The sequence below is a fragment of the Gopherus evgoodei genome, chromosome 2, assembly GCF_007399415.2.
Source record: "Gopherus evgoodei ecotype Sinaloan lineage chromosome 2, rGopEvg1_v1.p, whole genome shotgun sequence".
NCBI classification, from domain to species: Eukaryota; Metazoa; Chordata; order Testudines; family Testudinidae; genus Gopherus; species Gopherus evgoodei.
In genome coordinates, this window is record NC_044323.1 from 2,746,866 (window position 1) to 2,772,412 (window position 25,547).

Genomic DNA, 25,547 nt, shown 5'->3' on the forward strand with positions numbered 1-25,547 from the left:
ACTCCTCAATGAGTTTGACATGTGAGAGGAACAGGGACCAAATGAATTTGGAATTTTCATGCAAAATATCGTCTGATGGACAGAGAGGAGCAAGAAATCTCGTCCAAATGATAGAAGCTGCAGAGAAGAAGGTTCTTTCGCTAACAATGATGTGATTGTAAGGAGGGGCAGAGATGAGAAAGCTTCCAAGCTGTCACTGAGAAAGGAATTTGGAACCCCATCAAACATGTAACTGAAGCTTTGCTGCCGACCTTCATAGCTTTCCTACAGTCATAGTGAAGGCCAGCAAGGACCATTGTGGTCATCTAGTCTGACCTGCTGCAGAACACAGATCAGGCCAAAGAACCACGGCCAGTCATTTCTGCATCAAGCCTGTAACTTCCATTTCTGTGAGAGCATCTCTTTTGAAAGGAAATCAAATCCTGACTGAAAGCCTGCAAGTGATGGAGAATCCAGCATATCCCCAGATAAGTGGTTCCTGTGGTCAATTATCTTTACTATTTAAAAAAACGCACCATATTTTTGGCCCCAAATCTGCAGTTGTACCAAAGGACAGACCCCTGTGCACACATGGACCCCACTGAAATCATGGGGTGCCACACAGGTACCAGGGTCTGTCTGTCTGCACAATATTGTGGAATTAGGGTTTTACATAGCACAGCAAAGAAATGGACAAGAAACCCTATTCCAGTGAGCAAACCACTGCACATCTTACCCAACTAACTTCTGTTTCCTGCATTTGCAAAAGAAATACCATCACATTTGGGAAGCAAACCTGCAACTGCCATAACGTTTCAGTGCTGTGTAGGTGAGGGTCAGAGAGAGACCCATTCGGAATAACCTCAGCACTTAGCTCATTCAGGTCGGAGTTCTTTACTCTAATAGCAGAATTTATATTACATTTTACATATTCAAACATTGTCTAATTAACCCTCCGAACACAGCAGAGACCTAGGTCTAGATAAATATTACAAACTGCATTTCAGGGAGTTATGCCACTTATCTTTGTCTCCTCTAACGAGAGCATAACGCGAGAAAGGAAAGGCACTTTAGTTCTGTGTAGGCTGAATCACAGACTGTCCAACACAACAGGACACAACACACACGTGTAAGTCACTATGGGTATGTAGTGTTCTGGGATATTTGTATTGTGTGTGTGATGGGCACAGGGTGTTTGAAAACCCCAAAAAGCCATTTCTAGGGGAAAATGCATGGCAAAATTATTTATTATCAGTGATTTGCATCACAGCAGCCCCTGTTCAGGGCCAGCATCAGAGTCCCGTTGTGCCAAGCACCGTACCCAGGAATGAAGCCTGGAGTTGGCTGGTAGCCTCCATTGATGAGGACAGTCTTTAAGGCCAGCCTGTACTGAGATGGCCCCACGGTCCCCTTTAAACCAACCTGTCTTAAAAGCACTTCATGCAGACTAGGGGTCTCATTAGCTGAAGGCTTCAGGAGGACACACAAAGCTCTATGGAAACAAGTGGGGATTCCGAGGCTTCGATCTCTGTGCTCTGGATCCTCCAAACTTTGGAAAGGGAGTACAAGGCCTGTAGGTGCAGCTCCCTTGCTCTTCCAGGGAAGACAGCTGGGGAGTTGTGGAGGAGCCTGCAGCATGGCACGGTTGTGGGGACCGTATGAGCAGTGAGGATTTTATTGGCATCAATACTGGCTGTCCCTGAAGGGAGAGGCTGGATTCCAGGATCTGGAGAGTGAGGACACAGGGAAGATGTGCTGGCCAGCTATGTAAAAGGCAGCTGCCCTCCAGCTCTGTCAGACTGGGGATACAGGGAAGATATGCCAGCGAGATCTGGAGAAAGAGGCTGCTTGAGGGACCTGGACTGCCATGAGGGATAAATGCTGGTCAGTTTCCTAAGGGCAGGTTGTGCTGCAGACAGAGGAGGCTGTGTCCACAGGACAAACCAAGAGAACCCCCCCCCCCAATTTCAATTAAGCAGGAGTCTTGTTATAAACAGGGGTCAGTGCTCCAGTTTGTCCTGGAGAGCTGCACGGAGAAAGCACAGGGACACCCGACAGCTACAAAAGTAACATCTTGTTACAGATGCACCTGCAAGAATGAGATTGCAAATGTTTGTGTAACCCACACACCTCCTGGGTGTGGTGTTCTGGCCCATCTAGTGGCACTCAGGAGGCGTGTGGGTTACATGTGCAGGCCTCTTGGCTGAGCAGTGCTAAACCTTCGGGCTGTGACGGAGCTGCAGTGGGACTCTCAGAGCAACCACTATTCAATAAAAGCAGCAAAGAGTCCTGTGGCACCTTATAGACTAACAGACGTTTTGGAGCATGAGCTTTCGTGGCTGAATACCCACTTCGTCAGATGCATCTGATGAAGTGGGTATTCAGCCACGAAAGCTCATGCTCCAAAACGTCTGTTAGTCTATAAGGTGCCACAGGACTCTTTGCTGCTTTTACAGATCCAGACTAACACGGCTCCCCCTCTGATACTTGACCCTATTCAATAGAGCATCAGAAATTAAAGACTGGAGGCTGAATTCTTCACTGCCCTGTGCCTCAGTCTTCTTTCATATGACACTAGCACCTACACATACCAACCAAGATCTATTATGCTAGCAGCTGTACACACACATAGCACAGGAGAATCATTGCCCTTACGAGCGTTCAATCTAAACAGGCCATACAGACGAAGAGTGGGAGAAAGAAAGGGCCATGAGTCACAGATGGGGAACTGAGGCCAGAGAGATAGAGTAACTTGCCAAAAGTCACACACAGACTGGACAGACTTTGCAAACTATTGGCCAGATTCAATCAACATCCAAACTTTGAATCAAATACAATTCTGCATTTAACCTATACCCCAGGGGGTCACATGCAAGAAGCACTCCTTAGGCTGAGGGGGAAAATTCGGCTGGGCAAAACATGATTTTGGGATTAAGGTGTTACAATAATAATAATAATAAGACTCAAGTATCAGTCAAGTTAATAGGGGAATATTAAAGGACACTTCAAGAATTTCTAGCATTTCAGCAACTGACTGATAAAGAAGTAAGTGGTACGAGCGCACTGCCACCCAACCCCGTGTGGCACAGCACCAGCTTTAATTCACATACTGCACAGGGAGAGATGGAATTGTCAGTTACAAACCCCGTCCGTCCTGCCTGGATTACAAAACCATAGCTAAACGGTCAGCCAGCATGTGCAAGAAATGAGCTGAAGAAAGAATCCTGAGACTTCCTGTTCTCATCCTGCAGCAGATGAAGGGGGCTTCACAGCCAGCAATACCGGCCACACTGTTGACTGTGTTTTGTGTAGGAGGGCCCCACTCGGGGGACACACAGAACGTGCTCTAATCACACAGAAGAGATCTGATAGTTTGCTGTGCTTGACAGAATGGCAGGACCAGTGGATGAAGAGGAAGTGGTCGATGGGATACTACTGGCTGTTGGTAACACGTTTGAGACAGTGTCTCATTAAATCTGATTCTTAAAATTAATTGAAATTGGCTTGGGTAGGGACACAGCTATGTGCACTTAAATTGGCCAATGTAAATATAGAATAAGGAAAAACGGTAGCAGCCTACAGAAGAATCAACCCAAAGACAGGGGGATTGATTTGGAAAGGGCGCTATGGGGTATGATTAGGAGCAATGGGGTAACATTAGAAGGAATAGGTTAGTCTAACTCATAGGAAGACTTCATGATAGTGAGATGTCTCCAGCTTTGGAACAGAGTCCTCCTCTTGGACAAGGGGCAGTTCCGCTGCTAGGGATACAAAAGAACCGGTTGGCCTGTCAGGAGCAGTCCGGTGTGTGATTATCCATTGTCGATGAACTGTATGTTCCTCTTGGATTTAGCCAAAACAACGACCTGTGCCTACTGACTGGCTCTAGGGGAATGCTTGCTGTGTGATTTCTGGACTGAGAGCTGTGGGGTAAAGCTCTGGTTGTCTGGACTTTAGGGTAGAGGTGTTTTCTTGATAAAAGTCAGTGTAGATAGAGCAATGGCAACTTATAGCAGCTGAGGTTCTGGCCCAACAGATCCTCAGATGGTTTAACTTGCCCTAGCTCCATTGGCTTTCATGGATCTATGCTGACTTACACCAAGAGAGGTTCAGGTACCTTAGCCTTTCCCAATACAGGGGCCCCCAGCCACCTACAGCCATGGTTTGTTTAGCAATTGGTGCACACAATTTCAGCAATTTTTTAGAAAAAAATCCTCCTTTTCTCCTGACCAACCTCCCTCTCTGCCCGCCCCAGCAGGGTGGCCAATGGAAACATCCTGCAGATGGATGGGGAAAAGTTACTGGTTAAGGGAGGACCAAAGCAGGCAGCCAATGAGGCACTAGCCCACACGGAGGAGGCAGCATATAAAAGGGCTTTCCCTGGGGAGAGAGTGGGCTGCCCACCCAGCTCTCACTGAATGCCACAGGGCACAGGATGGAGACCTGCCTGAAAGTCCTGCTGCTCGTCGGAGTGGTCACAGCAGCCCCCACACCACCATCATCCCCTCAGCTAACCCACGAGGATGCGGTTTTAGCTGCAGTTCAGATCTACAACCAAGAGCCAGGCATAACACTGGCCTATCGGCTCCTGGAAGCTGAGCCACAGCCAGACTGGGTGAGTGACCTGGGGAATCGCGTTGTGACCTGTGTATATTCGATGCTGCTTGAGCTCATAGAGCAGGTCAATGGAAATCGCTGCCTCTGATGCTAGACTCCTGTACCTACAGTCTGGTATTTGCAGCCTCGTCATTATCCAGGGCAGATTTCTGGTGGTGCCATGAAAGACAGTTTCTGTCACAATCCAAGTAGGCAGAGGATGGGGAAGGTGAACAACAGGGAATTTATCGACAAGCCAGCTGGAGTCACTAAAAGCAGTGTGGCCAAAATTGGTTCTAAAGAGGGATTGAAATATGTGCAGGGACGGGTAGCAGCCAGACAGCGATTTCCCTGTATGACCACACAGCAGCTTCCTGGTCCCATTGCAGAGGAAGGGCCTGAGAGCAGCAGTTCATTCAGATTCAGCAGGCAGAGAAGGTTTCCATTTGAATGATACTATGAGTAATTCGGGGCAGGGACCATCTTATTCTGTGTTTGCACGGCACCTGGCCCAAAGGCGGTGGCCAGCCACACGTGTTCAAAGAGAATAAGCAAACATTCAATTTGGGGACATAATCATACGTTTAATGAAAGTTTTGATCCCGTGAGCTACCGAGCAGCCTCTGCTCACAGCGAGGTCAGTGGAAATTGAGGGGGCTCAGACCACACCAAAGTGCTCAGAGTGTTTCATGATCAGGCCCAAAAGGAGGACACTTGGGCTCCGATCCAGCAAACACCTGCACATACAAGTAACTTCTGCAAGACAGGAACCTACATACAGAAGTGACAGTGAGGCAATAAGACCTTGTCATTTCAGACCAGAATCGCACTTTCAGGAATTAAAACACATGCAGAAACACTGAGTGACTGGATTTTCTAAGAGAAGGGCAGAGGACCAGGGTGGGGGGGAAGAGAATTGCAAGATACTAGTTATTCGTTCATGCAGTAGAAACATGGGCCAGAGCCTCATCTGGTGCAAATCAGCCTATTTGAGACAATGGAGCTACATCAGAGTTAGGCCACAATATATGAATTTACTTTCCGGGATTTAGGTTTGAACAGCATTTGAAAAATTCAAGGCCCTAGATTACTGCTGAGAATGATTATTAATAACTCTTTACTTCAGTAGAATTGAACAAGTCAATACTTACATTCTCCTTAGGGCAAGGGCCTTCCCTGGGTATGTGTGTGAACAACACCTCACACAGTGCAGCTCTGATGCCAATCTGGGTCTCTGGGCGATACTATAACATCAAAGAAAAATATTTACAAGGCCAAAGTGGGGCCTGGTGCCTTGATGCTCACTGTGAATGTTAATTTTCCTTATTCGTTGAACTTCTTTTTAGGACGTGTCTTCTAAAACTATCCAATCGCTGAAATTCACTGTGAAAGAGACAGTGTGCCCGGTATCAGGGAACCGCAACCCCAACCAGTGTGAATTCAAAGAAGACGGGGTAAGGATCACTCTCTGCACGGAGACACCTCCCTCTGCTCTTCTGTCTCACTGATCACACAGATGCCCAACAACATCTTTAAAGCAGAGACATAAAGGAAGGAAGGGGGCTACGGTACAGTGCCTCTTCTGCTGTATCCTATTACTGATCCTTACATCAAGGTTACAGAAAACATACATTCATTCATCCAACCCCTGATTATAGGACTACACGGCTTTCAATCTCTGGTTTGCTGTTGTCAGCTGGGGCACTGTTCTACCTGGGAACTATCCTTGAAGGCAAAAGGAGAAGGGGATGCAGCTTGTGTAAAATATTATTCGTGGTACACTGGCACTTTGACATCCCATATGAGATCAGGGCCTCATGGTGTCAGGTGCTGCACAGACAGTCTCTGCCTTGCCCCAAAGTGTTCACGATCTAAACAGACCAGACTGAGAAAGGCTGGCCAAGAGGGAGTGCTCTTATCCCCGGGTCATCGGTGGGTGACGTGGCTCGCTCAAGGTCACACACCAGGACAGTGGCAGAGTGGAGAATTCAACCCAAGTTTCTCTAATCTCAGCCCAGCGCTGTAACTGCCAGACCCTGCTTCTCATTCCGTAAACATGCTCTGCCCTAATAGCAATCCAGCCTCGCTTGGCTCAGCTGAGTGTAGATTTTGGCTCATTCTCTCCTTGTCTGTATCTACAATTTACCCATATGCTGTTCTCTGTGGGCCCCTCTCACTCAGCTGGAGTAGACAAGGAATCTCAGACACCACATAGTAACAGCTCACAAAGTCAGATGCTATTGAACGCAAGCCAGGGTTACATAGATTGTCAACCCCTCAGGGCAGGGACCATCTTTCTGGTCTCTCTGCAGCACCTCACATAACGGGGTCCTGATCCACCGTGATGTCTAAACCAGGCCCAAGATTGAGCCTCCCAACCACCTGCTGAACTTGTGACCAATCCACATTGGGAAGCAGGTCTCCACACACGATTGCCTGAGCGGTAGCGCTCCCGGACAGTAAGATGCTGAGGTCTCTTCTCTCCCTTGCAGCTGGTCAAAGACTGCTCTGGATTCTTCTCCACTGAACAGGACCCCCCTTCCATCATTATCAAATGTGAGGAGGCGTCTGAGGAGGTGAGTGGCTTAGACAGCCTCCTGTCTGCTCACGGCTGGGCTGACGCAGGGTTAAGGGTTTCTCTTGCTGAGATCCTGGCCAGGTATTTCACACTGACCAAGTGTCCCCAGAACAAGTGTCCAGCTCCACCTGCTGGCAGTGAGCTGGCAAAGGCCTCCTGCCCCACAAGCCTGGAGGTGGAACCTACAGCCGCCAGCAGAACCGCAGGGAGCAAATTCTAATCTCATTGGGATACGTAAGAAACTTAAAGCTCCATACGATGCCTGGGAGCGGGGCAAGGACATGGGGGCTGGGGAGACTCCTCACCACCTGCCTTTGTCTGGCAGCGACATTTACAAACGTTGTACGATGCAGACACTGAATGGCCCCTGGTCCCACACACCAGACAAAGGCCCCAGCATGGCCCCTCCTTCTTATCCTAGAACAGGGACCTGCCCAAGGTTTGCGTAAGGGTTACAAACAGCAAAGGGGGAGGGGATAATGGCTGAGTTTATAATCCTGTGCCTTCAATGACATGGCCCTTGCACCCTGTCCCTCCAGCAGGCAAGCTCCTGCCCCTCCTTCAGAGACACCGAGCGATGTCACCCTCTGTCAAAGAGCCCAGCAGTTACACTCACTCCTGAGGGCTACTCCTCTCCCCCACTAGCCACCTAGGCCCACAGTGACACTGGTCGGATGCCCTGTGCTGCTCCACAGAGGCCATGTGCTCCTGGGGAGAGGGCACTGGATTGGGACTCAGGAGACCTGGGCTCTATTTCCTGCTCTGCTACTGACCAGCCGTGTGACCCCAGGCATGTCACACTGTCACCCCCTCACCCTTTACCCCTCTGTCTATCTAGATTGTAAGCCCCTTGGGGCAGAGACTGTCTCCCACTGTGCATGTGTACAGCAATTACCACAGCCCTGATCTAAGTTAGGGCCTCTAGTCATTGCTAATAACAAACAAAACACAAGAGAGAACAAAGTAACAGTCCCTGAGCTGCAGGAGACGGGTTCAGTCTGAGTGGAGATTCTGATCCTGACCCCTTTTCTCTCTAGCCTAATGTCGTCACACGGGGCCGCTGGAAAAGATTCTGGAAAGGACGTGGTGGGGGCATTGTTGCTGCTGCTCTCAAAATCATTGGCTAAGAAGATCCAGAAATAGAGAAGATGAAAGTGAGCCGATGCTGCCAGATCCATCTGTGCCGCCATTTCTCCTCCACCGGAAGCACCATTTGAAGCAAGGCTTAAAACAATCTGAACAGCTTCAAAGCATCTGCTTCTACCTAGTGCTTAGCCACTCTTGCAGTGCTGCTCACCAGGGCTCCTCTGCATAATAAATTGCCATTCTGCAAACCTATACTGTAGCCCTCTGCTTCCATATTGTGAGAGGAGATTGGGGACATGAACCGGAGTGAATCACTTGGCAGTTCTGCTGGCCAATGAAAGACCCAGAGTAAGAGTCACATGCCATCCTCCTTAAAGAGATCCATCCCCTGCCCAATTGCAGCTGAAATCCAGACACTAAGGCCCAACTTGTTAAAAAGGGACTACCAATTTTGGGTGCCCAACACAGGATGTCCCCAAAGGGGCCTGGTTTTCAGAAAGTGCTGAGCAACTTCCCTCCAAAAATGTGGCCCCTTCAAGATCTCTCTAAATTTGCAGACACCCAAAATCAATGGTCACTTTGGAAAATTTAGGATTCAGGGCATGTAATGCTTTAGAAACCCTACGGGAATGGGTTTAAATAGCACATGCAAGCCATGGCTTCAGCCACTAAGGATCTTAATTGGGTTAACAGCCATAGAGAAGGAATACCTGGCCATGGTGTAGGCCCTTAAAAAACTGCAGCCATATCTGTTGGGTGGCGCTTTACTGTGTACACTGATCATCCGCCCCGACGTGGCTTCACCAGATAAAAAGGGGCTAATGCTAAGCTCTTGAGATGGAGCCTGCTCCTCCAGGGTTATGACATGGCGGTGGTCCATGTGAGGGGGAGTGCCAATGTTATAGCCGATGCTTTATCACCGGGCGGGGGCCCTCAACCTCTCCAGGTCACTGACTAAGAAGGGCTGGTTCTAGGCACCAGCGTCCTAAGCCTGTGCCGGGATGGCCCTTTTCAAGGGGTGGCACCCCGGCTGTTTGGGGGCAGCACTTTTCAAGGGACGGCATTCCGCCTCTTTTGGGTGCTGTTGCTGCTTCAGCGGTGGCACTCAGGCTTTTTCTTTTTTTTTGCTTGAGGCAGCAAAAACCTGGAGCTGGCCCTGTGGCTAAGTGACCCCGCTCAGTTCAGACTCAAAGGCGGGGGGAGATGTGACGAAGCAGGGGGGTTTCTTGTTGTTTTCAATGATTTGCATGCAGAGGGCGTGGGACTCAGTTTCCCTGGGTATTACTGGTTTAGTGAGATGGTGGGAGAGGGAGTTTGTTGTTACAGACGGCCAGCGAATGGCCTGGAGAATGGATACCCCAGCAACTGGTGACCAGGAGGCCCAGCTCGGGAGTCACAGCCGGTTCTGGCCAGTGCGAGGACAATGGACTGTGGAGAGAGGACCCCGGTGACCTGACCTGACCAGAGAGGGAACAGAGGATGGATGAGAGGAGCAGCTGAGAGAAGAGGAGGACCAGGAGGCCTCTTTTCCTGGGACAGAAGAAAAGGACAGAGATGAGACTTGGGGGACGGCGATATCAGATGCCCAGCTGGAAGAAGGGGGTTCTGGGCTGGGAGGAGAGAGCAGCCAGAGCCCACCTGAGGCTGGAGTGACCTAGATGTATTGTGCTGAAGGATTCTAGGCCTGCGGCCCTGAGAGTTTCCTATGCTGTGTTCAGATGCTCAATAAACCCTTCTGTTTTACGCTGGCTGAGAGTCACTCCGGTCTAGAGATCAGGGTTGCATTATTCACTCTGGGTCTGGAGGCCCCAGAGGTCCAGAGTGAGTAGACTCCCTGTGGGGGCCCATGGCAAAAGGCAGGCATGCTGCTGAGGTCTCAGAGAGGTGTAGTTCCAGGAGGCGGAGGGGCCTACGGCTTAACCCCAGAGGGAAAGTGGACCCCTGAGAAAGGCTGTCACACTGAAGAGGGTTCCTGCCAGGGACCATGCAGAGCCGAGAGAGGGCATTGAGTCCATGACAAGAGGCCAATATGGCTGTATCAGGTGCTCTTTAGTGACCTGAAAAATCATAAAGTGGAGTCATGGACAAATTGCTAAGGATGAGAAGAAAAGAACAACCCAAGTATGTAGGGACAAAACCAGGAAGGCTAAGACACAAAATACGTCACACCTAGCAAGGGAAAGTGCAGGTCTGCTATTTAAGAGGGAAGGAGAGCTAGTAATAGACAACAACACCAAAATGACTGAGGATTCTGATGCTTACTTTACTTCACTCTTCACTAAAGGAGTTGATTGTGACAAGATGCTTAGCAAGAAAGAGGGAAGGAACACAGGCCGGAATAGAGAAAACAGATTAAATATTTAAATAAGTTAGATGTATTCAAGTTGACAAGGCTGGATGCCATTCACCCTAGGGTACTTAAGGAACTAGCTGAAGCAATCTTTGTACCAGTAGCGATTGTCTTCCAGAACTCATGCAGGGCAGGTGGGGTCCCAGAGGACTACAGAAGGGAAAACATGGTACCTCTCTTTAAAAAAAGGGGAACAAAGAGGACCTCAGGAATCACAGACAGTCAGCCTAACTTCAATACCTGGATACTCAAACAGACCATTAATCAACCCCTGTGTAAGTGCCTAGAGTAGAATAACATGATGAGTAGTAAACAAAATGGATTTGTCAAGAACTAATCATGCCAATTCAACGTAATTTCTTTTTTTGTTAGGCTATTGGCCAGTGCGTGACGTGAAGCAGTAGATATGCTATTGTACCCCTTCTGCCCCTCTGAGTTGGCAGCAACAAGGGCCGGGTTCAGTATCCAGGGGTTCCATTTAATAACTCAATGCCAAACCAGCTCGAGCCCCCACCCAGTGACCTGGGAAAATCTTACACACCCCCCTAGGCGCCTCAAAGAGGCAATGCTTCCCCTCTTGCAAGCACAGAGTCTCGGTGTAGCAGAAAAGGTTTAATACATGAGATAAACAACAAACACTAAATTGGGAAAAACACCTCAACTAGAGTTCATAGACCAAACCGTGAGCAAAGACCCACCCCAGGAAATTGGGCTGTGTCCTCTTTCCTGGGCTCTTGAGTCCAGCAACCCCTCAAATCACCCATAGTCCCAAAAGTCCCACAATCCCAAAAGTCTCTGTCCTGGGTCAGTGCAGCCCCAAAGTTCGAGAGTCTATCTGCAGAGGTCCCCCCGCCCCCAGCCTGGGCAGAAAGGGGCACCTTACGTGTCCGGGGCCAACTGCCCTGCCTCTCCGTGGGTTCTGCTCCCGCCTTCTCCACGAAGTGCTCCGCTTTACCAGCCGCTCCACTCTGCTCCTCCAGCCGTCCTTACAAACTGCTCCGCTCCACCAGCTGTCCCGTGAGCTGCTCCAGTTGTCCCTGCAAACTGCTCGGTCTGTGGGCCGCTCCACCCGTCTCACAGCTACTCTACTCTGCCAGCTGCTCTGCTCCACCAGCCGTCCCCACAAACTGCTCCACTCCACCAGCTGCTCTGTTCCACAGTATAGCTTTGGGCTCCCCACTAGTTAGCACAGTACTCAGTGCTCTCAGCTCAGTAATTTCAGCTCTTTAGTGATTTCAACTCTTAGTGATCTCAGCTCTTAGTGGGGGAGCCCCAGTGCTAGTGCACCATTAGCCCAAAGTGAGTTCAGCTCAGTAACCTGTATTTAGATTCTTAAGGGAATAAAAAAATTAACTCTGACATCCCACAGTGGAGAGAGGAGGGGCTAGAACTGGTGCGTCTGGCTCCACAAGGAGACTGCACCACCAGGCACAGATACCTGTCCCCAGCCTCTCTCAATTCTCTGGGTTTTGGAACCCAGGTTCCTTGTCTAGCAAGGACCACCCAACTGAGGGTGAGTCATTTGTCACCAAGCAGTCCCACAGCTCGGCAGTCTGGGATAGGGTAGGCGTGCCTATGCAAATACACTCTCTGAAATTCTTTCCACCAGATGTCAGTGTAGAGCTTATCCTGACTCTGCTTACATCCTCCCCCTAGCCAAGAATTTGTCGTCCCGACAAATCACATTCCCTACTATACCAACTTATTGGTCCCCTCCAAAAGGCATTAGATAGCCCACTTTAGCTTTTACAAACTTGTGTGCTAAATGTATAGGCTCCTCACTAATCACCCCAGGTGCATCGTAAGTTAAGTGTTTCACTGGTCTTATTACCCTGTCTCGCCTATTGAGAATTTCTATTGCTATGGTAGGGGGGACATTCTCTTGAGTGACGGATGGGGAGGTTTCCTGTGAGCTCCCCTCGGATACTGGCATAGGCCCCTGCATTTCTAGTTCTAACAGTGGAGGGTCGCAGGTGCTCTGGACATCCTCCATCTGTATGTCACCACTGTCCAATAGCCTGTGTAAGTCATTACACGGGGGTCCCACCAGTGGCTCAGGGATGTTAGGAATGGGCCTAAATACTTCTGCCATAGGGTTTAGGGCGGAAGAGGATGTGCTCTCTTCTGATTCAGCGGATTGAGACTGAAATCTTGTCTTCATTCCAGGATACACCATGGTTGTGTCTTCCTCCTCAGACTCACTCTCAGATGTGCTGAGTAGGGGTAGGTTAGCTGCAGGGAGCCAGCTGTCCACGTTGGAAGGCGGCTTTGGCACAGCACATTTGTTCTGCCCAGTTGCCCGGTTGTGGCCAATCTCATAAGGGCTGCGTACCAATTCCCCCACAGGGAGCAAAAGGTTTCTGTGCCCGGTCTTTGTCTGCCTTGTACCCTCTTCAGGTTTGATCTTATAAACCGGCAGGTCTTCTAGCTTTTTCATTACTAGGTAAGGTATTGCCTTCCACCTGTCAGCTATCTTGTGTTTGCCAGCAATACCCAAATTTTGCAGGAGGACTCTGTCCCCTGGCTGGAGCTCTTGCAGACGTACCCTAGCATTATATCGATGTTTGTTGCGGCCTGCATTTTTCTGAGCTGCAGATGTAGCTAAGTGATAAGCATCCCGCAGCTTTTCTCGTAGTCGGGATAGATATTGCTGGTGAGTTTTATAGCTATTTCCATTCTCGGATACATCAAAGCACAGGCCTATGGGTAATTTTGGTTCTCGCCCAAACATTAAGAAATATGGGGTGACTCCCGTAGCGTCGTTCTTTGTGGCGTTGTAGGAGTGCACTAGAAATGCGACATGTTGGCTCCAGGTTGCCTTCTGCTCTGGCTGCAAAGTCCCTAACATATTTTAAAGGGTTTGGTTGAACCTTTCTGGCTGAGGATCACCCTGTGGGTGATAAGGCATTGTCCTTGACTTTTTAATTCCTGCTATCCTCAGCACCTCCTTCAGAAGGTGACTCTTAAAGTCTCGTCCCTGATTCGAGTGTATCCGGGCTGGGAATCCATAAACTGAGAAATATTTTTCCCACAGTACTTGAGTGACGGTAGTGGCCTTCTGATCACGTGTGGGGTATGCCTGCACATATCATGTATAATGGTCGGTCACTACTAGAATGTTCCCAATATTTCTTTTGTCTACTTTTAAGGACAAGAAATCAACGCAAACCAGCTCCAGAGGTTTGTTGCTGGTGATGTTCTTTAGATATGCAGCCCTTGTGGGCAGAGTTTTCTTTGAACACATCGAGCGCAGGTGTCACATTTTCTGCGAACATTTTCGGCCATCCGAGGCCAATAGAACCTACTGCGGATAAGTTCCAGGGTCCTCTCCATCCCTAAATGTCCAAAGTCATCATGCAGGGCCCTCATGGCCAGGGCTCTGTACTCTTTTGGCAGCACTAATTGATTTCGTTGCTTTTGTAGAGGGTTTGTGGTTACGCGGTGTAGCACTCCCTGAATCAGTTTCAGTTTGGTCCATTCTCTCAATAGTAGTTTACCCTCTGGGGTAGGCGGGACAATCGCAGCTGGGCCCTGCCCCTCTTTTTTGGCAAGTAGTGTATCACAAATGTCAATATCTTGCAGCTGGGCTTCCTGCCTGTCAGCCGCATTGAGCATGGGCAAGGGAGATTGGTCCAAAGCAATATAGTTCACTGAAGCAGAAGGCACGCATTCAGGGGGCAGGCCCAAAGCTTCAGCAACACATCCATGAAGGCTTTCAGGGGCCTCTGACTCTCGGCGACTCACACTGCAGATAGCTCTCACGCCATCCGTGGGTATTACAGCAACATCAGGTGCCTGCGGACGCCTGGACAAGGCATCTGCATCTACATTGCTCCTTCCTGATCGGTATTGAATGCTGAACTCATAGCTAGCCAAGGCGGCCACCCATCTCTGGCCTGTAGCATCCAATTTAGCACTTGTTAACACATAGGTCAGTGGGTTGTTGTCTGTCCACACCTGGAACTGAGCACCGTACAAGTAGTCTCGAAATTTCTCAGTGATGGCCCATTTCAAGGCCAAGAACTCCAGCTTGTGGATGGGGTAGCGAGTTTCACTGTTAGACAGTCCTCGGCTGGCAAAGGCTACCGGTTTGCGTTTGCCTTCCACTTCCTGATACAGTACTGCTCCCAGACCCTCCAAACTGGCATCAGTATGCAGGATAAACGGTTTGCTTGGGTCAGCAAAGACTAGGATGGAAGCATGAGTTAGGCGAGTAATGATTTCCCGAAAAGCTCTTTCACATTTTTCATTCCACCGTGGCCCAAATGGTTCGAAGGGGCCATAGTGTCTCTGCAAAGGAGGCTTTGGAGGCCTCCGCTTATTCTGGGTCTTAGATTTGTTCTTGTTGGACTGGTATCCCCTGGTAAGATCATTCAGAGGTTTTACAATCGTAGCATAGTTCTTTACAAATTTGCGGTAGTAGCCACTAAATCCAAGAAACGTCTTGAGTTCTCTGTAGTTAATGGGATGTGGCCAGGTAGTGAGTGCTTCTATTTTATTGGGGTTAGTACTCACACCCTCTTGGGATACGATGTGACCTACATACTTTACTGAGGTTTGGCAGAACTGGCATTTATTAATTGAAAGCTTTAAACTGTATGCCTTCAACCTATAGAGCACTTTAGGAAGTCTTTCTTCATGTTCCTCCAGGGTTCTTTCAAACACAATCAGGTCATCCAAGTAAACTAACACCTGCAGTAAATTCATGTCTCCCACGACTTTTTCCAAAAGTCATTGAAATGTGGCAGGGGCCCCAGAAATCCCTTGTGGCATGTGTTCGAACTGGTAGAACCCTAACGGGCAGATGAAGGCTGTCTTCTCCTTATTCTCTTCTCCCAGAGGGATCTGGTAGTATTCACTCCGAAGATCCAACACAGAGAACCACTGACTACCCAGCAAACAGTCCAAGGCATCTTGTACTCGAGGCATGGTGTATTGATCAACAGTAGTGCGTCTGTTTAGGGTGCGGTAGTCAATACACATCCGGATCTTTCCACTTTTCTTACGAATGACCACAATGGGTGAGGCACAGGGGCTTTGTGACTCTGTGATGATACCATTCGCGATCAGCTCTTGAAGATGATGGTGCACATCTTCCATCTCAGAGAGGGCAATTCTCCTAGACCTCTCCCTGAAGGGTTGGGGATCTTGTAGCCTGATATGGTGTTCCACTCCCTTTGCACATCCCACGTCCCACTCATGTAGTGAGAACACCTTGGATCTCTCGCAAAGCTTCTTCCTCAGGCGATCCTTCCACTCCTCAGACAGCGGTGAGTCCCCGAAGTCAAACTTGGCAGGATTTATTATTGGAACTTCAGCTTTACACTGGGGTCTTACAACGCTTTTAGGCTCAAAGATGTCTGCAATCTTTTGCCCTGGTTTTACAAACACATCATGCCGTGTTTCATTAGCAACCAGTATCGTCACCTTCTCCTGGGCTGTCATAAACACATAGCTAAGGGTTAATGTCTCTTACACCTGAAAAAAAGTAACCTGAAGCACCTGACCAGAGGACCAATCAGGAAATCAGACTTTTCAGGTCTGGGTGGAGGGAAGTTTGTGTGTGAGTTTTTTGTTCTTGGGTTTTCTGCCTGTACTCTCTCGGCTATGAGAAGTGATTTCTGTTTCCTGCTTTCTAATCTTCTGTTTCCAAGTTGTAAGTACAATATAGTGAGGCAGTAAGGTTTCTATTGTTTTATTTTGTATTTACCTGGGTCTAGTTGCTGGAGTGCTTCGAATTGTATACTTTTTGAATAAGGCTGTTTATTCATATTTCTTTTAAGCAATTGACCCTGTATTTGTCACCTTAATACAGAGAGACCATTTTTATGTATTTTTCTTTCTTTTTATATAAAGCTTTTTTTTAAGACCTGTTGGAGTTTTTCTGTAGTGGGGAACTCCAGGGAACTGAGTCTGCAGCTCACCAGGGAATTGGTGGGAGGAAGAAGTCAGGGGGAAATCTGTGTGTGTTAGATTTACTAGCCTGACTTTGCATTCCCTCTGGGTGAAGAGGGAAGTAATTCTGTTTTCCAGGACTGGGAACAGGGAGGGTGGAGTCCCTCTGTTTAGATTCACGGAGCTTGCTTCTTTGTCTCTCTCCAGGAGTAGATATGCTATTGTACCCCTTCTGCCCCTCTGAGTTGGCAGCAACAAGGGCCGGGTTCAGTATCCAGGGGTTCCGTTTAATAACTCAATGCCAAACCAGCTTGAGCCCCCACCCAGTGACCTGGGAAAATCTTACACACCCCCCTAGGCGCCTCAAAGAGGCAATGCTTCCCCTCTTGCAAGCACAGAGTCTCGGTGTAGCAGAAAAGGTTTAATACATGAGATAAACAACAAACACTAAATTGGGAAAAACACCTCAACTAGAGTTCATAGACCAAACCGTGAGCAAAGACCCACCCCAGGAAATTGGGCTGTGTCCTCTTTCCTGGGCTCTTGAGTCCAGTAACCCCTCAAATCACCCATATTCCCAAAAGTCCCACAATCCCAAAAGTCTCTGTCCTGGGTCAGTGCAGCCCCAAAGTTCGAGAGTCTATCTGCAGAGGTCCCCCCCCCAGCCTGGGCAGAAAGGGGCACCTCCTGCCTCTCCGTGGGTTCTGCTCCCGCCTTCTCCACGAAGTGCTCCGCTTTACTGGCCGCTCCACTCTGCTCCTCCAGCCGTTCTTACAAACTGCTCCGCTCCGCCAGCTGCTCTGCTCCACCAGCTGTCCCGTGAGCTGCTCCAGTTGTCCCTGCAAACTGCTCGGTCTGTGGGCCGCTCCACCCGTCTCACAGCTACTCCGCTCTGCCAGCCGCTCTGCTCCACCAGCCGTCCCCACAAACTGCTCCACTCCACCAGTGGCTCTGTTCCACAGTATAGCTTTGGGCTCCCCACTAGTTAGCACAGTACTCAGTGCTCTCAGCTCAGTAATTTCAGCTCTTTAGTGATTTTCAACTCTTAGTGATCTCAGCTCTTAGTAGGGGAGCCCCAGTGCTAGTGCACCATTAGCCCAAAGTTCAGCTCAGTAACCTGTATTTAGATTCTTGAGGGAATAAAAAAATTAACTCTGACATCCCACAGTGGAGAGAGGAGGGGCTAGAACTGGTGCGTCTGGCTCCACAAGGAGACTGCACCACCAGGCACAGATACCTGTCCCCAGCCTCTCTCAATTCTCTGGGTTTTGGAACCCAGGTTCCTTGTCTAGCAAGTACCACCCAACTGAGGGTGAGTCATTTGTCACCAAGCAGTCCCACAGCTCGGCAGTCTGGGATAGGGTAGGCGTGCCTATGCAAATACACTCTCTGAAATTCTTTCCACCAGATGTCAGTGTATAGCTTATCCTGACTCTGCTTACACTATATCTTGATTTTAGTAAAGCTTTTGACACAGTCCAACATGACATTTCATAGAATCATAGAAGATTAGGATTGGAACAGACCTTAGGAGGTCATCTAGTCCAACCACCTGCTCAAAGCAGGACTAACACCATCTAAATCATCCCAGCCAGGGCTTTGTCAAGCCGGGCCTTAAAAACTTCTAAGGAAGGAGATTCCACCACCAGCGGCAGCTCTAGACATTTAGCCGCCCCAAGCCGCAGGGGGCGCTCTGCCGGTCGCTGGTCCCGCGGCTCCGGTGGACCTCCACCGAAGCCGCAGGACCAGCGGACCCTCCGCAGGCACGCCTGGACCCTCTCCTGTCCACCACCTCCATTGGTAACCCATTCCAGGGCTTCACCACCCTCCTAATGAAATAGTGTTTCCTAATATCTAACCTAGACCTCTCCCACTGCAACTTGAGACCATTGCTCCTTGTTCTGTCATCTGCCACCGCTGAAAACAGCCTAGCGCCATCCTCTTTGGAACCCCCCTTCAGGCAGTTGAAGGCTGTTATCAAATCCCCCCTCACTCTTCTCTTCTGTGGACTAAACAAGCCCAGTTCCCTCAGCCTCTCCTCATAAGTCATGTGCCCCAGCCCCCTGATCATTTTCATTGCCCTCCACTGGACTCTCCAATTTGTCCAAATCCTTTCTAGAGTGGGGGGCCCAGAACTGGATGAAATACTGTGACGAACTGGGAAAGTTCTTAATGTTTGCTCAGAATACTGTATTGGTGCCTCAGTGTCCCCACGACAGTTCTTAAGTATCTGGCAGAGGAAGTGGCCAGTGCACCTAAATGCCTGACACTCTGTCTCCTAGCAACTGATGGCCTGGGCCCCTCCTCCGCAAAGATGCCAGCTGAAGGTGTTGGAGACAAAGAGGTCAGGTGACCTCCTGGCCCGCGAAAAGGGCTGAGCAGAGGGTAGGGGTGGGGGGGTTGTTAGGCTGGAGCTGGCTGGGGACAAGGAGTGAAATGCAGATGTAGGGGTCTGGCTCACTGCCCCCCAGAATGGACTCGGCCGAGGGGTCCGGTTCGCTGTATCTACAAGCTCTGTTTTAGATCCTGTTCCTGTCATCGAATAAACCTCTGTTTTACTGGTTGGCTGAGAGTCACGTCTGACTGCAAAGTGGGGTTGCAGGACCCTGTGGCTTCCCCAGGACCCCGCTGGGGCGGGCTCACTGTGGGAAGTGCACGGAGGGGCAGAGGATGCTGAATGCTCCAAGGAGAGACCCAAGAGGTGAAGACTTGCCCTGAACAAGTCTGCTCCAAGGGAGAGGAGGCTCCCCAAAATCCTGACTGGCTTGGTGGGGAGCAGTTCCAGAGCATCGCCCGGTGACTCCATGACGAATACTTCAGATGTGGCCTTACCAGTCCTGAATAGAGGGGAATAATCACTTCCCTCGATCTGCTGGCAATGCTCCTACTAATGCAGCCCAATATGCCATTAGCCATCTTGGCAACAAGGGCACACTGCTGACTCATATCCATCTTTTCATCCACTGTAATCCACAGGTCCTTTTCTGCAGAACTGCTGCTTAGCCAGTGGGTCCTCAGTCTGTAGCAGTGCATGGGATTCTTCTGTCCTAAGTGCAGGACTCTGCACTTGTCCTTGTTGAACCTCATCAGATTTCTTTTGGCCCAATCCTTCAATTTGTCTAGGTCACCCTGGGTCCTATCCCTACCCTCCAGCATATCTACCTCTCCCCCCAGCTTAGTGTCATCTGCAAACTTGCTGAGGGTGCAATTCATCCCACCATCCAGATCATTAATAAAGATGTTGAACAAAACCGGCCCCAGAACGAACCCCTGGGGCACTTGGCTTGATATCAGCTGCCAGTTAGACATCAAGCCATTGATAACTACGCATTGACCCTGACAATCTAGCCAGCTTTCTATCCACTTTATAATCCATTCATCCAATCCATATTTTTTTAACTTGCTGGCAAGATTACTGTTGGAGACCGTATCAAAAACTTTGCTAAAGTCATGATATATCACGTCCACCGCTTTCCCCATATCTACAAAGCCAGTTATCTCATCATACAAGGCAATCAGGTTGGTCAGGCATGACTGGCCCTTGGTGAATCCATGCTGACTGTTCCTGATCACCTTCCTCTCCTCCAAGTGCTTCAAAATAGTTTCCTTGAGGACTTGCTCCATTATTTTTCCAGTGACTAAGGTGAGGCCGACTCGTCTGTAGTTTCCTGGATTCTCCTTCCCTTTTTTAAAGATGGGCACTATATTTGCCTTTTTCCAACTGTCCAGACCCTCCTCTGATCACCATAAGACTTGCATAAGCAAATGAGAGGAATGTGGTTTAGAAGAAATACTAAAAGGTGTGTGCAACACTGGTTGAAAAAACACACTCAAAAAGTAGTTATGAATGTTCACGGTCAAACTGGGAGCGTGTATTTAATGGTGTCCTCCAGTGGTCTCTCCTGGGTCCATTACTATTCAATATTTTCATTAATGAGATGGATAATGGAGTGGAGAGTATGCTTATAAAATCTGCAGAGGACACCAAGCTGAGAGGGGTTGCAAGTACTTTGCAGGAAGGATTAAAATTCAAAATCACCTTGATAAATTGGAGAACTTTTCTGAGATCAACAAAATAATATTCAGTAAAGACAAGCGCACAGTACAACACCAAAGAAGGAAAAATCAAATGCACAAATACATAATGGGGAATGACTGGCTAGCTGGCAATACTGCAGAAATGGATCTGCGGTTACAGTAGATCACAAACTGAATATGAGCCAATGACGAGATGTTATTTTGAGAAAGCTAAATATCATTGTGGGGTGTCTTAAGAGATATGTCATATGCAAGACCCAGGAGGTAATTGTTCCATTCTACGGGGCACCGGTGAGACCCCAGCGGGAGTGCTGTGTCTGGTTGTGGGTGCCACACTTTAAAAAATACATGAACAAATTGAAGAGAGACCAGAGGAGAGCAACCAAAATGATAAAAGGTCTAGAAAACCTGACCTATGAGGAACAGGGGAAAAAACTGGGCATGTTTAGTCTTGAGAAAAGAAGACTGAGGGGGACCTGATAACAGTCTTCAGATGTGTTAAGGGCAGTTGTAAAGAGGATGGTGATCAATTGTTCTCCATGGACACTGAAGGTAGGACACGAAGCAATTGGCTTCATCCGCAACTAGGGAGAGTTAGGTTAGATATTAGAAAATACTTTCTAACTATAAGGATAGTTAAGCTCTGGAATAGTTTCAGCATTAACTGCACTTTTGATACCCTTCCCCCTTCGCCCTCATTCCTTGGCACCCACAATTTAAGCACACACTAAAGATTCCAGGAAGCACCCACCAGTCTTATGGGGTCCCTGCCAGGCCAAAGTCTTTCTAACACTTCTGCAAAGGTTGAGGCCCCCCTTGGACAGAAGGCCATGTCCGTTTGGTGGATCAGAATCCGTGTTAGTTTAAACTCAGACTATTTATACCAAAGCACTTTCTCTGCTTGTCTCTGGAAACCCCAGTTTGAACCAATCTATTGAAACCTCTCCAGAGGCAGATGCCTCTCTAGAATGGTTCAGTTTTAGTGACTCACCTTAATCACCCCCCAAATTTTTGTGGTTCTGGAAGTAGGTTTGGTACCCCTCCCCCAGGGAGTAGGACACAATCACACCGAAGCCATTTCTAGGTTTAACGCATTGATCCCCAAAGATCCTGCAGGGGGTCGCAGTAGCTGTCACACACAATTCTTTTCCCTCAGCTCAGGGTCTGCTGCTGAGCAGTGAATGTGCTGGCTGCCGTGGACACAGTGACCCACCAACAGGGCCATGCCGCCTCTCCTCATCCAGTGCTGGGAAGGGCCATCATGTCGCCCTACTAGGACACCCCTGAATGTCACTCTGACCTTGCGGGATTTGTTGTTTGTGCACGTGAGGTTTCCCAAAGGCTGTTGCTTCCTTTTGCAGGAAATATCTGTTGGCAAATGTGCCAGGATAGCAGAGATGGGAACTCAAGTCAGCTGGAATCATGGGGTTAGGCTGCACATCCCACATTCACAAGAGTGTACGGCTTTCAGTGTCTGGAGGGCAACAGCCCTTGCAGCTTTGTTTCAGGGAAACCCACCGCCAGGGAGATATCTCACTGCACTCATTCTGCTAGTGATCCTCCTGGGACAAATGTACCTGCATCTCTAGGCACCCAGGTTATAATCAATGGAAACCTCACCTGATGGTAACAGGCATAACTCCATTAAATTCAACAGATCAAGAGGCACTATTACCACCAAGGAATTTATCCCATAGGTAGGGTATGATTTTTTCCATTGTGTGTGATGGCATGTCTGCCTTGGGAGAGAGAGAGAGAGAGAGAGAGAGAGAGAATGTGTAGGTGTGTGGTGGAGGACAGACTGACAACTTTGTGCACACATTATAGACTGCTAGACACACTTCTGGGCAACGCTCACTTGTCATTATATGACTAAACTCTTCATTGAGTTTGACCTGTGAGAGACACTGGTAAAGCATAGGGACTGAATGGATTTGGAATTTTTATACAAAATATCATCTGACCGATAGATGCTTGGTCCAATTGACAGGAGCTGCAGAGAAGAAGGGTCTTGTGCTAACAATGATGTCATTGTAAGAAGAGGCAGAGATGAGGGAGCTTCCAAGCTTTTGCTGAGAAAGTTATTTGGAACCACATAAAATATGTAACTGAAGCTGCCGACCTTCATAGCTTTCATAGTCATAGTTGTTAAGGCCACCAGGGACCATTGTGGGCGTCTAGTCTGACCTTCTGCAGAAAATAGGAGAGGCCAAAGAACCTCAGCCAGTCATTTCTGCCTCAACTCTGTAGCTGCCATTTGAGCGAGAGCAGCTCTTTTAGAAAGAGATCCAGTCCTGACTGAAAGTCTGCAAGTGATGGAGAATCCAGAACATCCTGATGTAAATTGTTCCCGTGGTCAATTACCTTCACTATTCAAAAAAGCACCATATTTCTGCTCTGAACAGTACAAGGGCTCCAACTTTTAAGCTCAAATCTGCAGTTATTCTAAAGGACAGAATAACCTGTGCCCACATGGACCGCAATGAAGACACAATGGGGTGCCACATGGGTGCCAAGATCTGTCTGTCTGCACAATATTGTGGAATTGGGGTTTTACTTAGCACAGCAAAGAAATGGACTAGAAACTCTATTCCAGTGAGCAAACCACTGCGGGTGTTATCCAACTAATTTCTGTTTCCTACATTCGCAAAAGAAATACCATCGCATTTGGGAAGCAAACCTGCAACTGCCATAACGTTCCAGTGCTGTGTAGGTGAGAGCAGGAGACCCATTCTGAATAACCTCAGGACTTAGCTCGTTCAGGTCAAAGTACTTTGTTCTAAAAGCAGAATTTATATTACATTTTATGTACTCAGACATTGTCTGATTAACCCTCTCAACACCTCAGAGACCCAGGTCTAGAGAAATATTATAATCTCCTTTGCAGGGAGTTCCAGGCACAGATATGCCATTTATCTTTGTTTCCTCTAACAAAAGTATAACCCGAGAAAGGAAAGGCGCTATAGTTCTGTGTAGGGTAAATCACAGACTGTCCAACACAACAGGACACAACACACACGTGTAAGTCACAATGGGTGTATAGTGTTCTGAGATATTTGTATTGTGTGGTGATGGGCACAGGGTGTTTGAAAACCCCAAAGACATTTCTAGGGGAAAATGCATGGCAAAATTGTTTATTATCAGTGATTTACATCACAGCAGCCCCTGTTCAGAGCCGGTATGAGAGTCCCATTGTGCCAAGCACCATAACCAGGAATCAAGCCTGGAGTTGGTTGGTAGCCACCATTGATGAGGACAGTCTTTAAGGCCAGCCTGTACTGAGATGGCCCCAGGGTCCTCTTTAAACTAACCTGTCTTAAAAGCATTTCATGTAAACTAGGGGTCTCTCATTAGCTGAAGGCTTCAGGAGGGCACACAAAGCTCTATGAAAACAAGTGGGATTCCTGAAATCTGAGGCTTCGATCTCTGTGCTCTGGATCCTCCGAACTTTGGAAAGGGAGTTCAAGGCGTGTAGGTGCAGCTTCCTCGCTCTTCTGGGGCCGAGAGCTGGGGAGTTGTGGAGGAGCCTGCAGCATGGCACGGTTGTGGCGACCGTATGAGCAGGGAGGATTGCGTTGAAATCAGTACTGGCTGGTCCTGGAGGGAGGGGCTGGATTCCAGAATCTGGGGAGTGGGAGACACAGAGAAGTTGCGCTGGCTGGCTATGAAAACGGCAGCTTCCCTCCAGATCTGGGAGACCGGGCGTACAGGGAAGATACGTCAGTGAGATCTGGAGAAAGAGCTGCTTGAAGGACTTGTACTGCCACGAGGAATAAATGTGGGTCAGTTTCTCAAGGCCACATTGTGTTTCAGACAGAGGAGCCTGTGCTCCGTGCTCGGAGGCTTTCACTGTAGTGCAGACACACTGGTAACCAGGGCTGGCTCCAGGCACCAGCTCAGCAAGCAGGTGCTTGGGGCGGCCAAGGGGAAGGGGCGGCATGTCGGGCTCTTCAGCAGCAGGTCCCTCAGTCCCTCTCGGAGGGAAGGACCTGCCACCGAATTGCCACCGAAGAAGAAAGTGGCACAGTGGAGCTGCCGCCAATGGTGATCATGGCTCCCCACCTCCCGCGCCCGCTGCTTGGGACGGCAAAAACCCTGGAGCCGGCCCTGCTGGTAACACAGGGCAAACCAAGAAGAACCTCCCAAATTTCAATTAAGCAGGAGCGTTGGGATAAGCAGGGTTCAGTGATCAGGTTTGTGCTAGAGAGCTGCACGGAGAAAGCACAGAGACATCGGACAGATACAAGAGAACATCTTGTTACAGATGCACTTTCAAGAAGGAGACTGCAAATGTTTGCAGGCCCCTTGGCTGGGCAGTGCTAGACCTTAGGACTGCAACAGAGCTGCAGTGGGACTCTCAGAGCAACCGCTATTCAATAGAGCATCAGAAACTAAAGACTGGGGGCTGAATTCTTCACTGCCATGAGCCTCAGGCTTCTTATTTCATATGACACTAGCACCTACACATACCAACCAAGATCAGTTATGCTAAGAGCTGTACACGCACATAGGACAGGAGAATCATTGCCCTTACGAGTGTTCACTCTAAACAGGCCAGACGGATGAAGAGTGAGATCCCTAGTCAGAGATGGGGAACTGAGCCTCAGACAGATAAAGTGACTTGCTGGAAGTCACACATGGAGTTGACAGAGTTTGCAAACTAATGGCCAAATTCAGTCATCAAAATCCAAACTGTGACCAAGTACAAGTCTGCATCAAGCTATACCCTGGGGGGCACATGCAAGAGGCTCCCCCTAGGCTGAGAGGGAAATTTCAGCTGGACAAAATATGATTTTGTGATTACGGTTTTCCAATCATTATAATAAGTACATTAAATTTTATCAAGGTACAAGGATCAGATGAGCTAACAGGGGAGTGTTATAAGACACTTCAAGAATTTCTAGCATTTCAGCAACTGACTGATAAAGAAGCAAGTGGTCCGAGCGCACTGCCACCCAACCCCACCTGGCACAGCACCAGCTTTAATTCACATACTGCACAGGGAGAGATGGAATTGTCAGTTAC

General features: G+C 48.8%; 1 protein-coding gene across 1 annotated transcript in view; it reads left to right on the forward strand.

The window, feature by feature from the left end:
* The window catches only part of LOC115647273 (cathelicidin antimicrobial peptide-like), a 34,060-nt gene extending 25,662 nt beyond the window's left edge, over positions 1-8,398 (forward strand). The window contains exons 5-8 of the mRNA XM_030554175.1: positions 4,372-4,594; positions 5,922-6,029; positions 7,068-7,151; positions 8,191-8,398. Of these exons, the coding sequence (XP_030410035.1) occupies positions 4,372-4,594; positions 5,922-6,029; positions 7,068-7,151; positions 8,191-8,280 (505 nt within the window). The 3' untranslated portion in view covers positions 8,281-8,398. The remainder of the gene's footprint in view (positions 1-4,371; positions 4,595-5,921; positions 6,030-7,067; positions 7,152-8,190) is intronic.
* Positions 8,399-25,547: the final 17,149 nt, after the last annotated feature.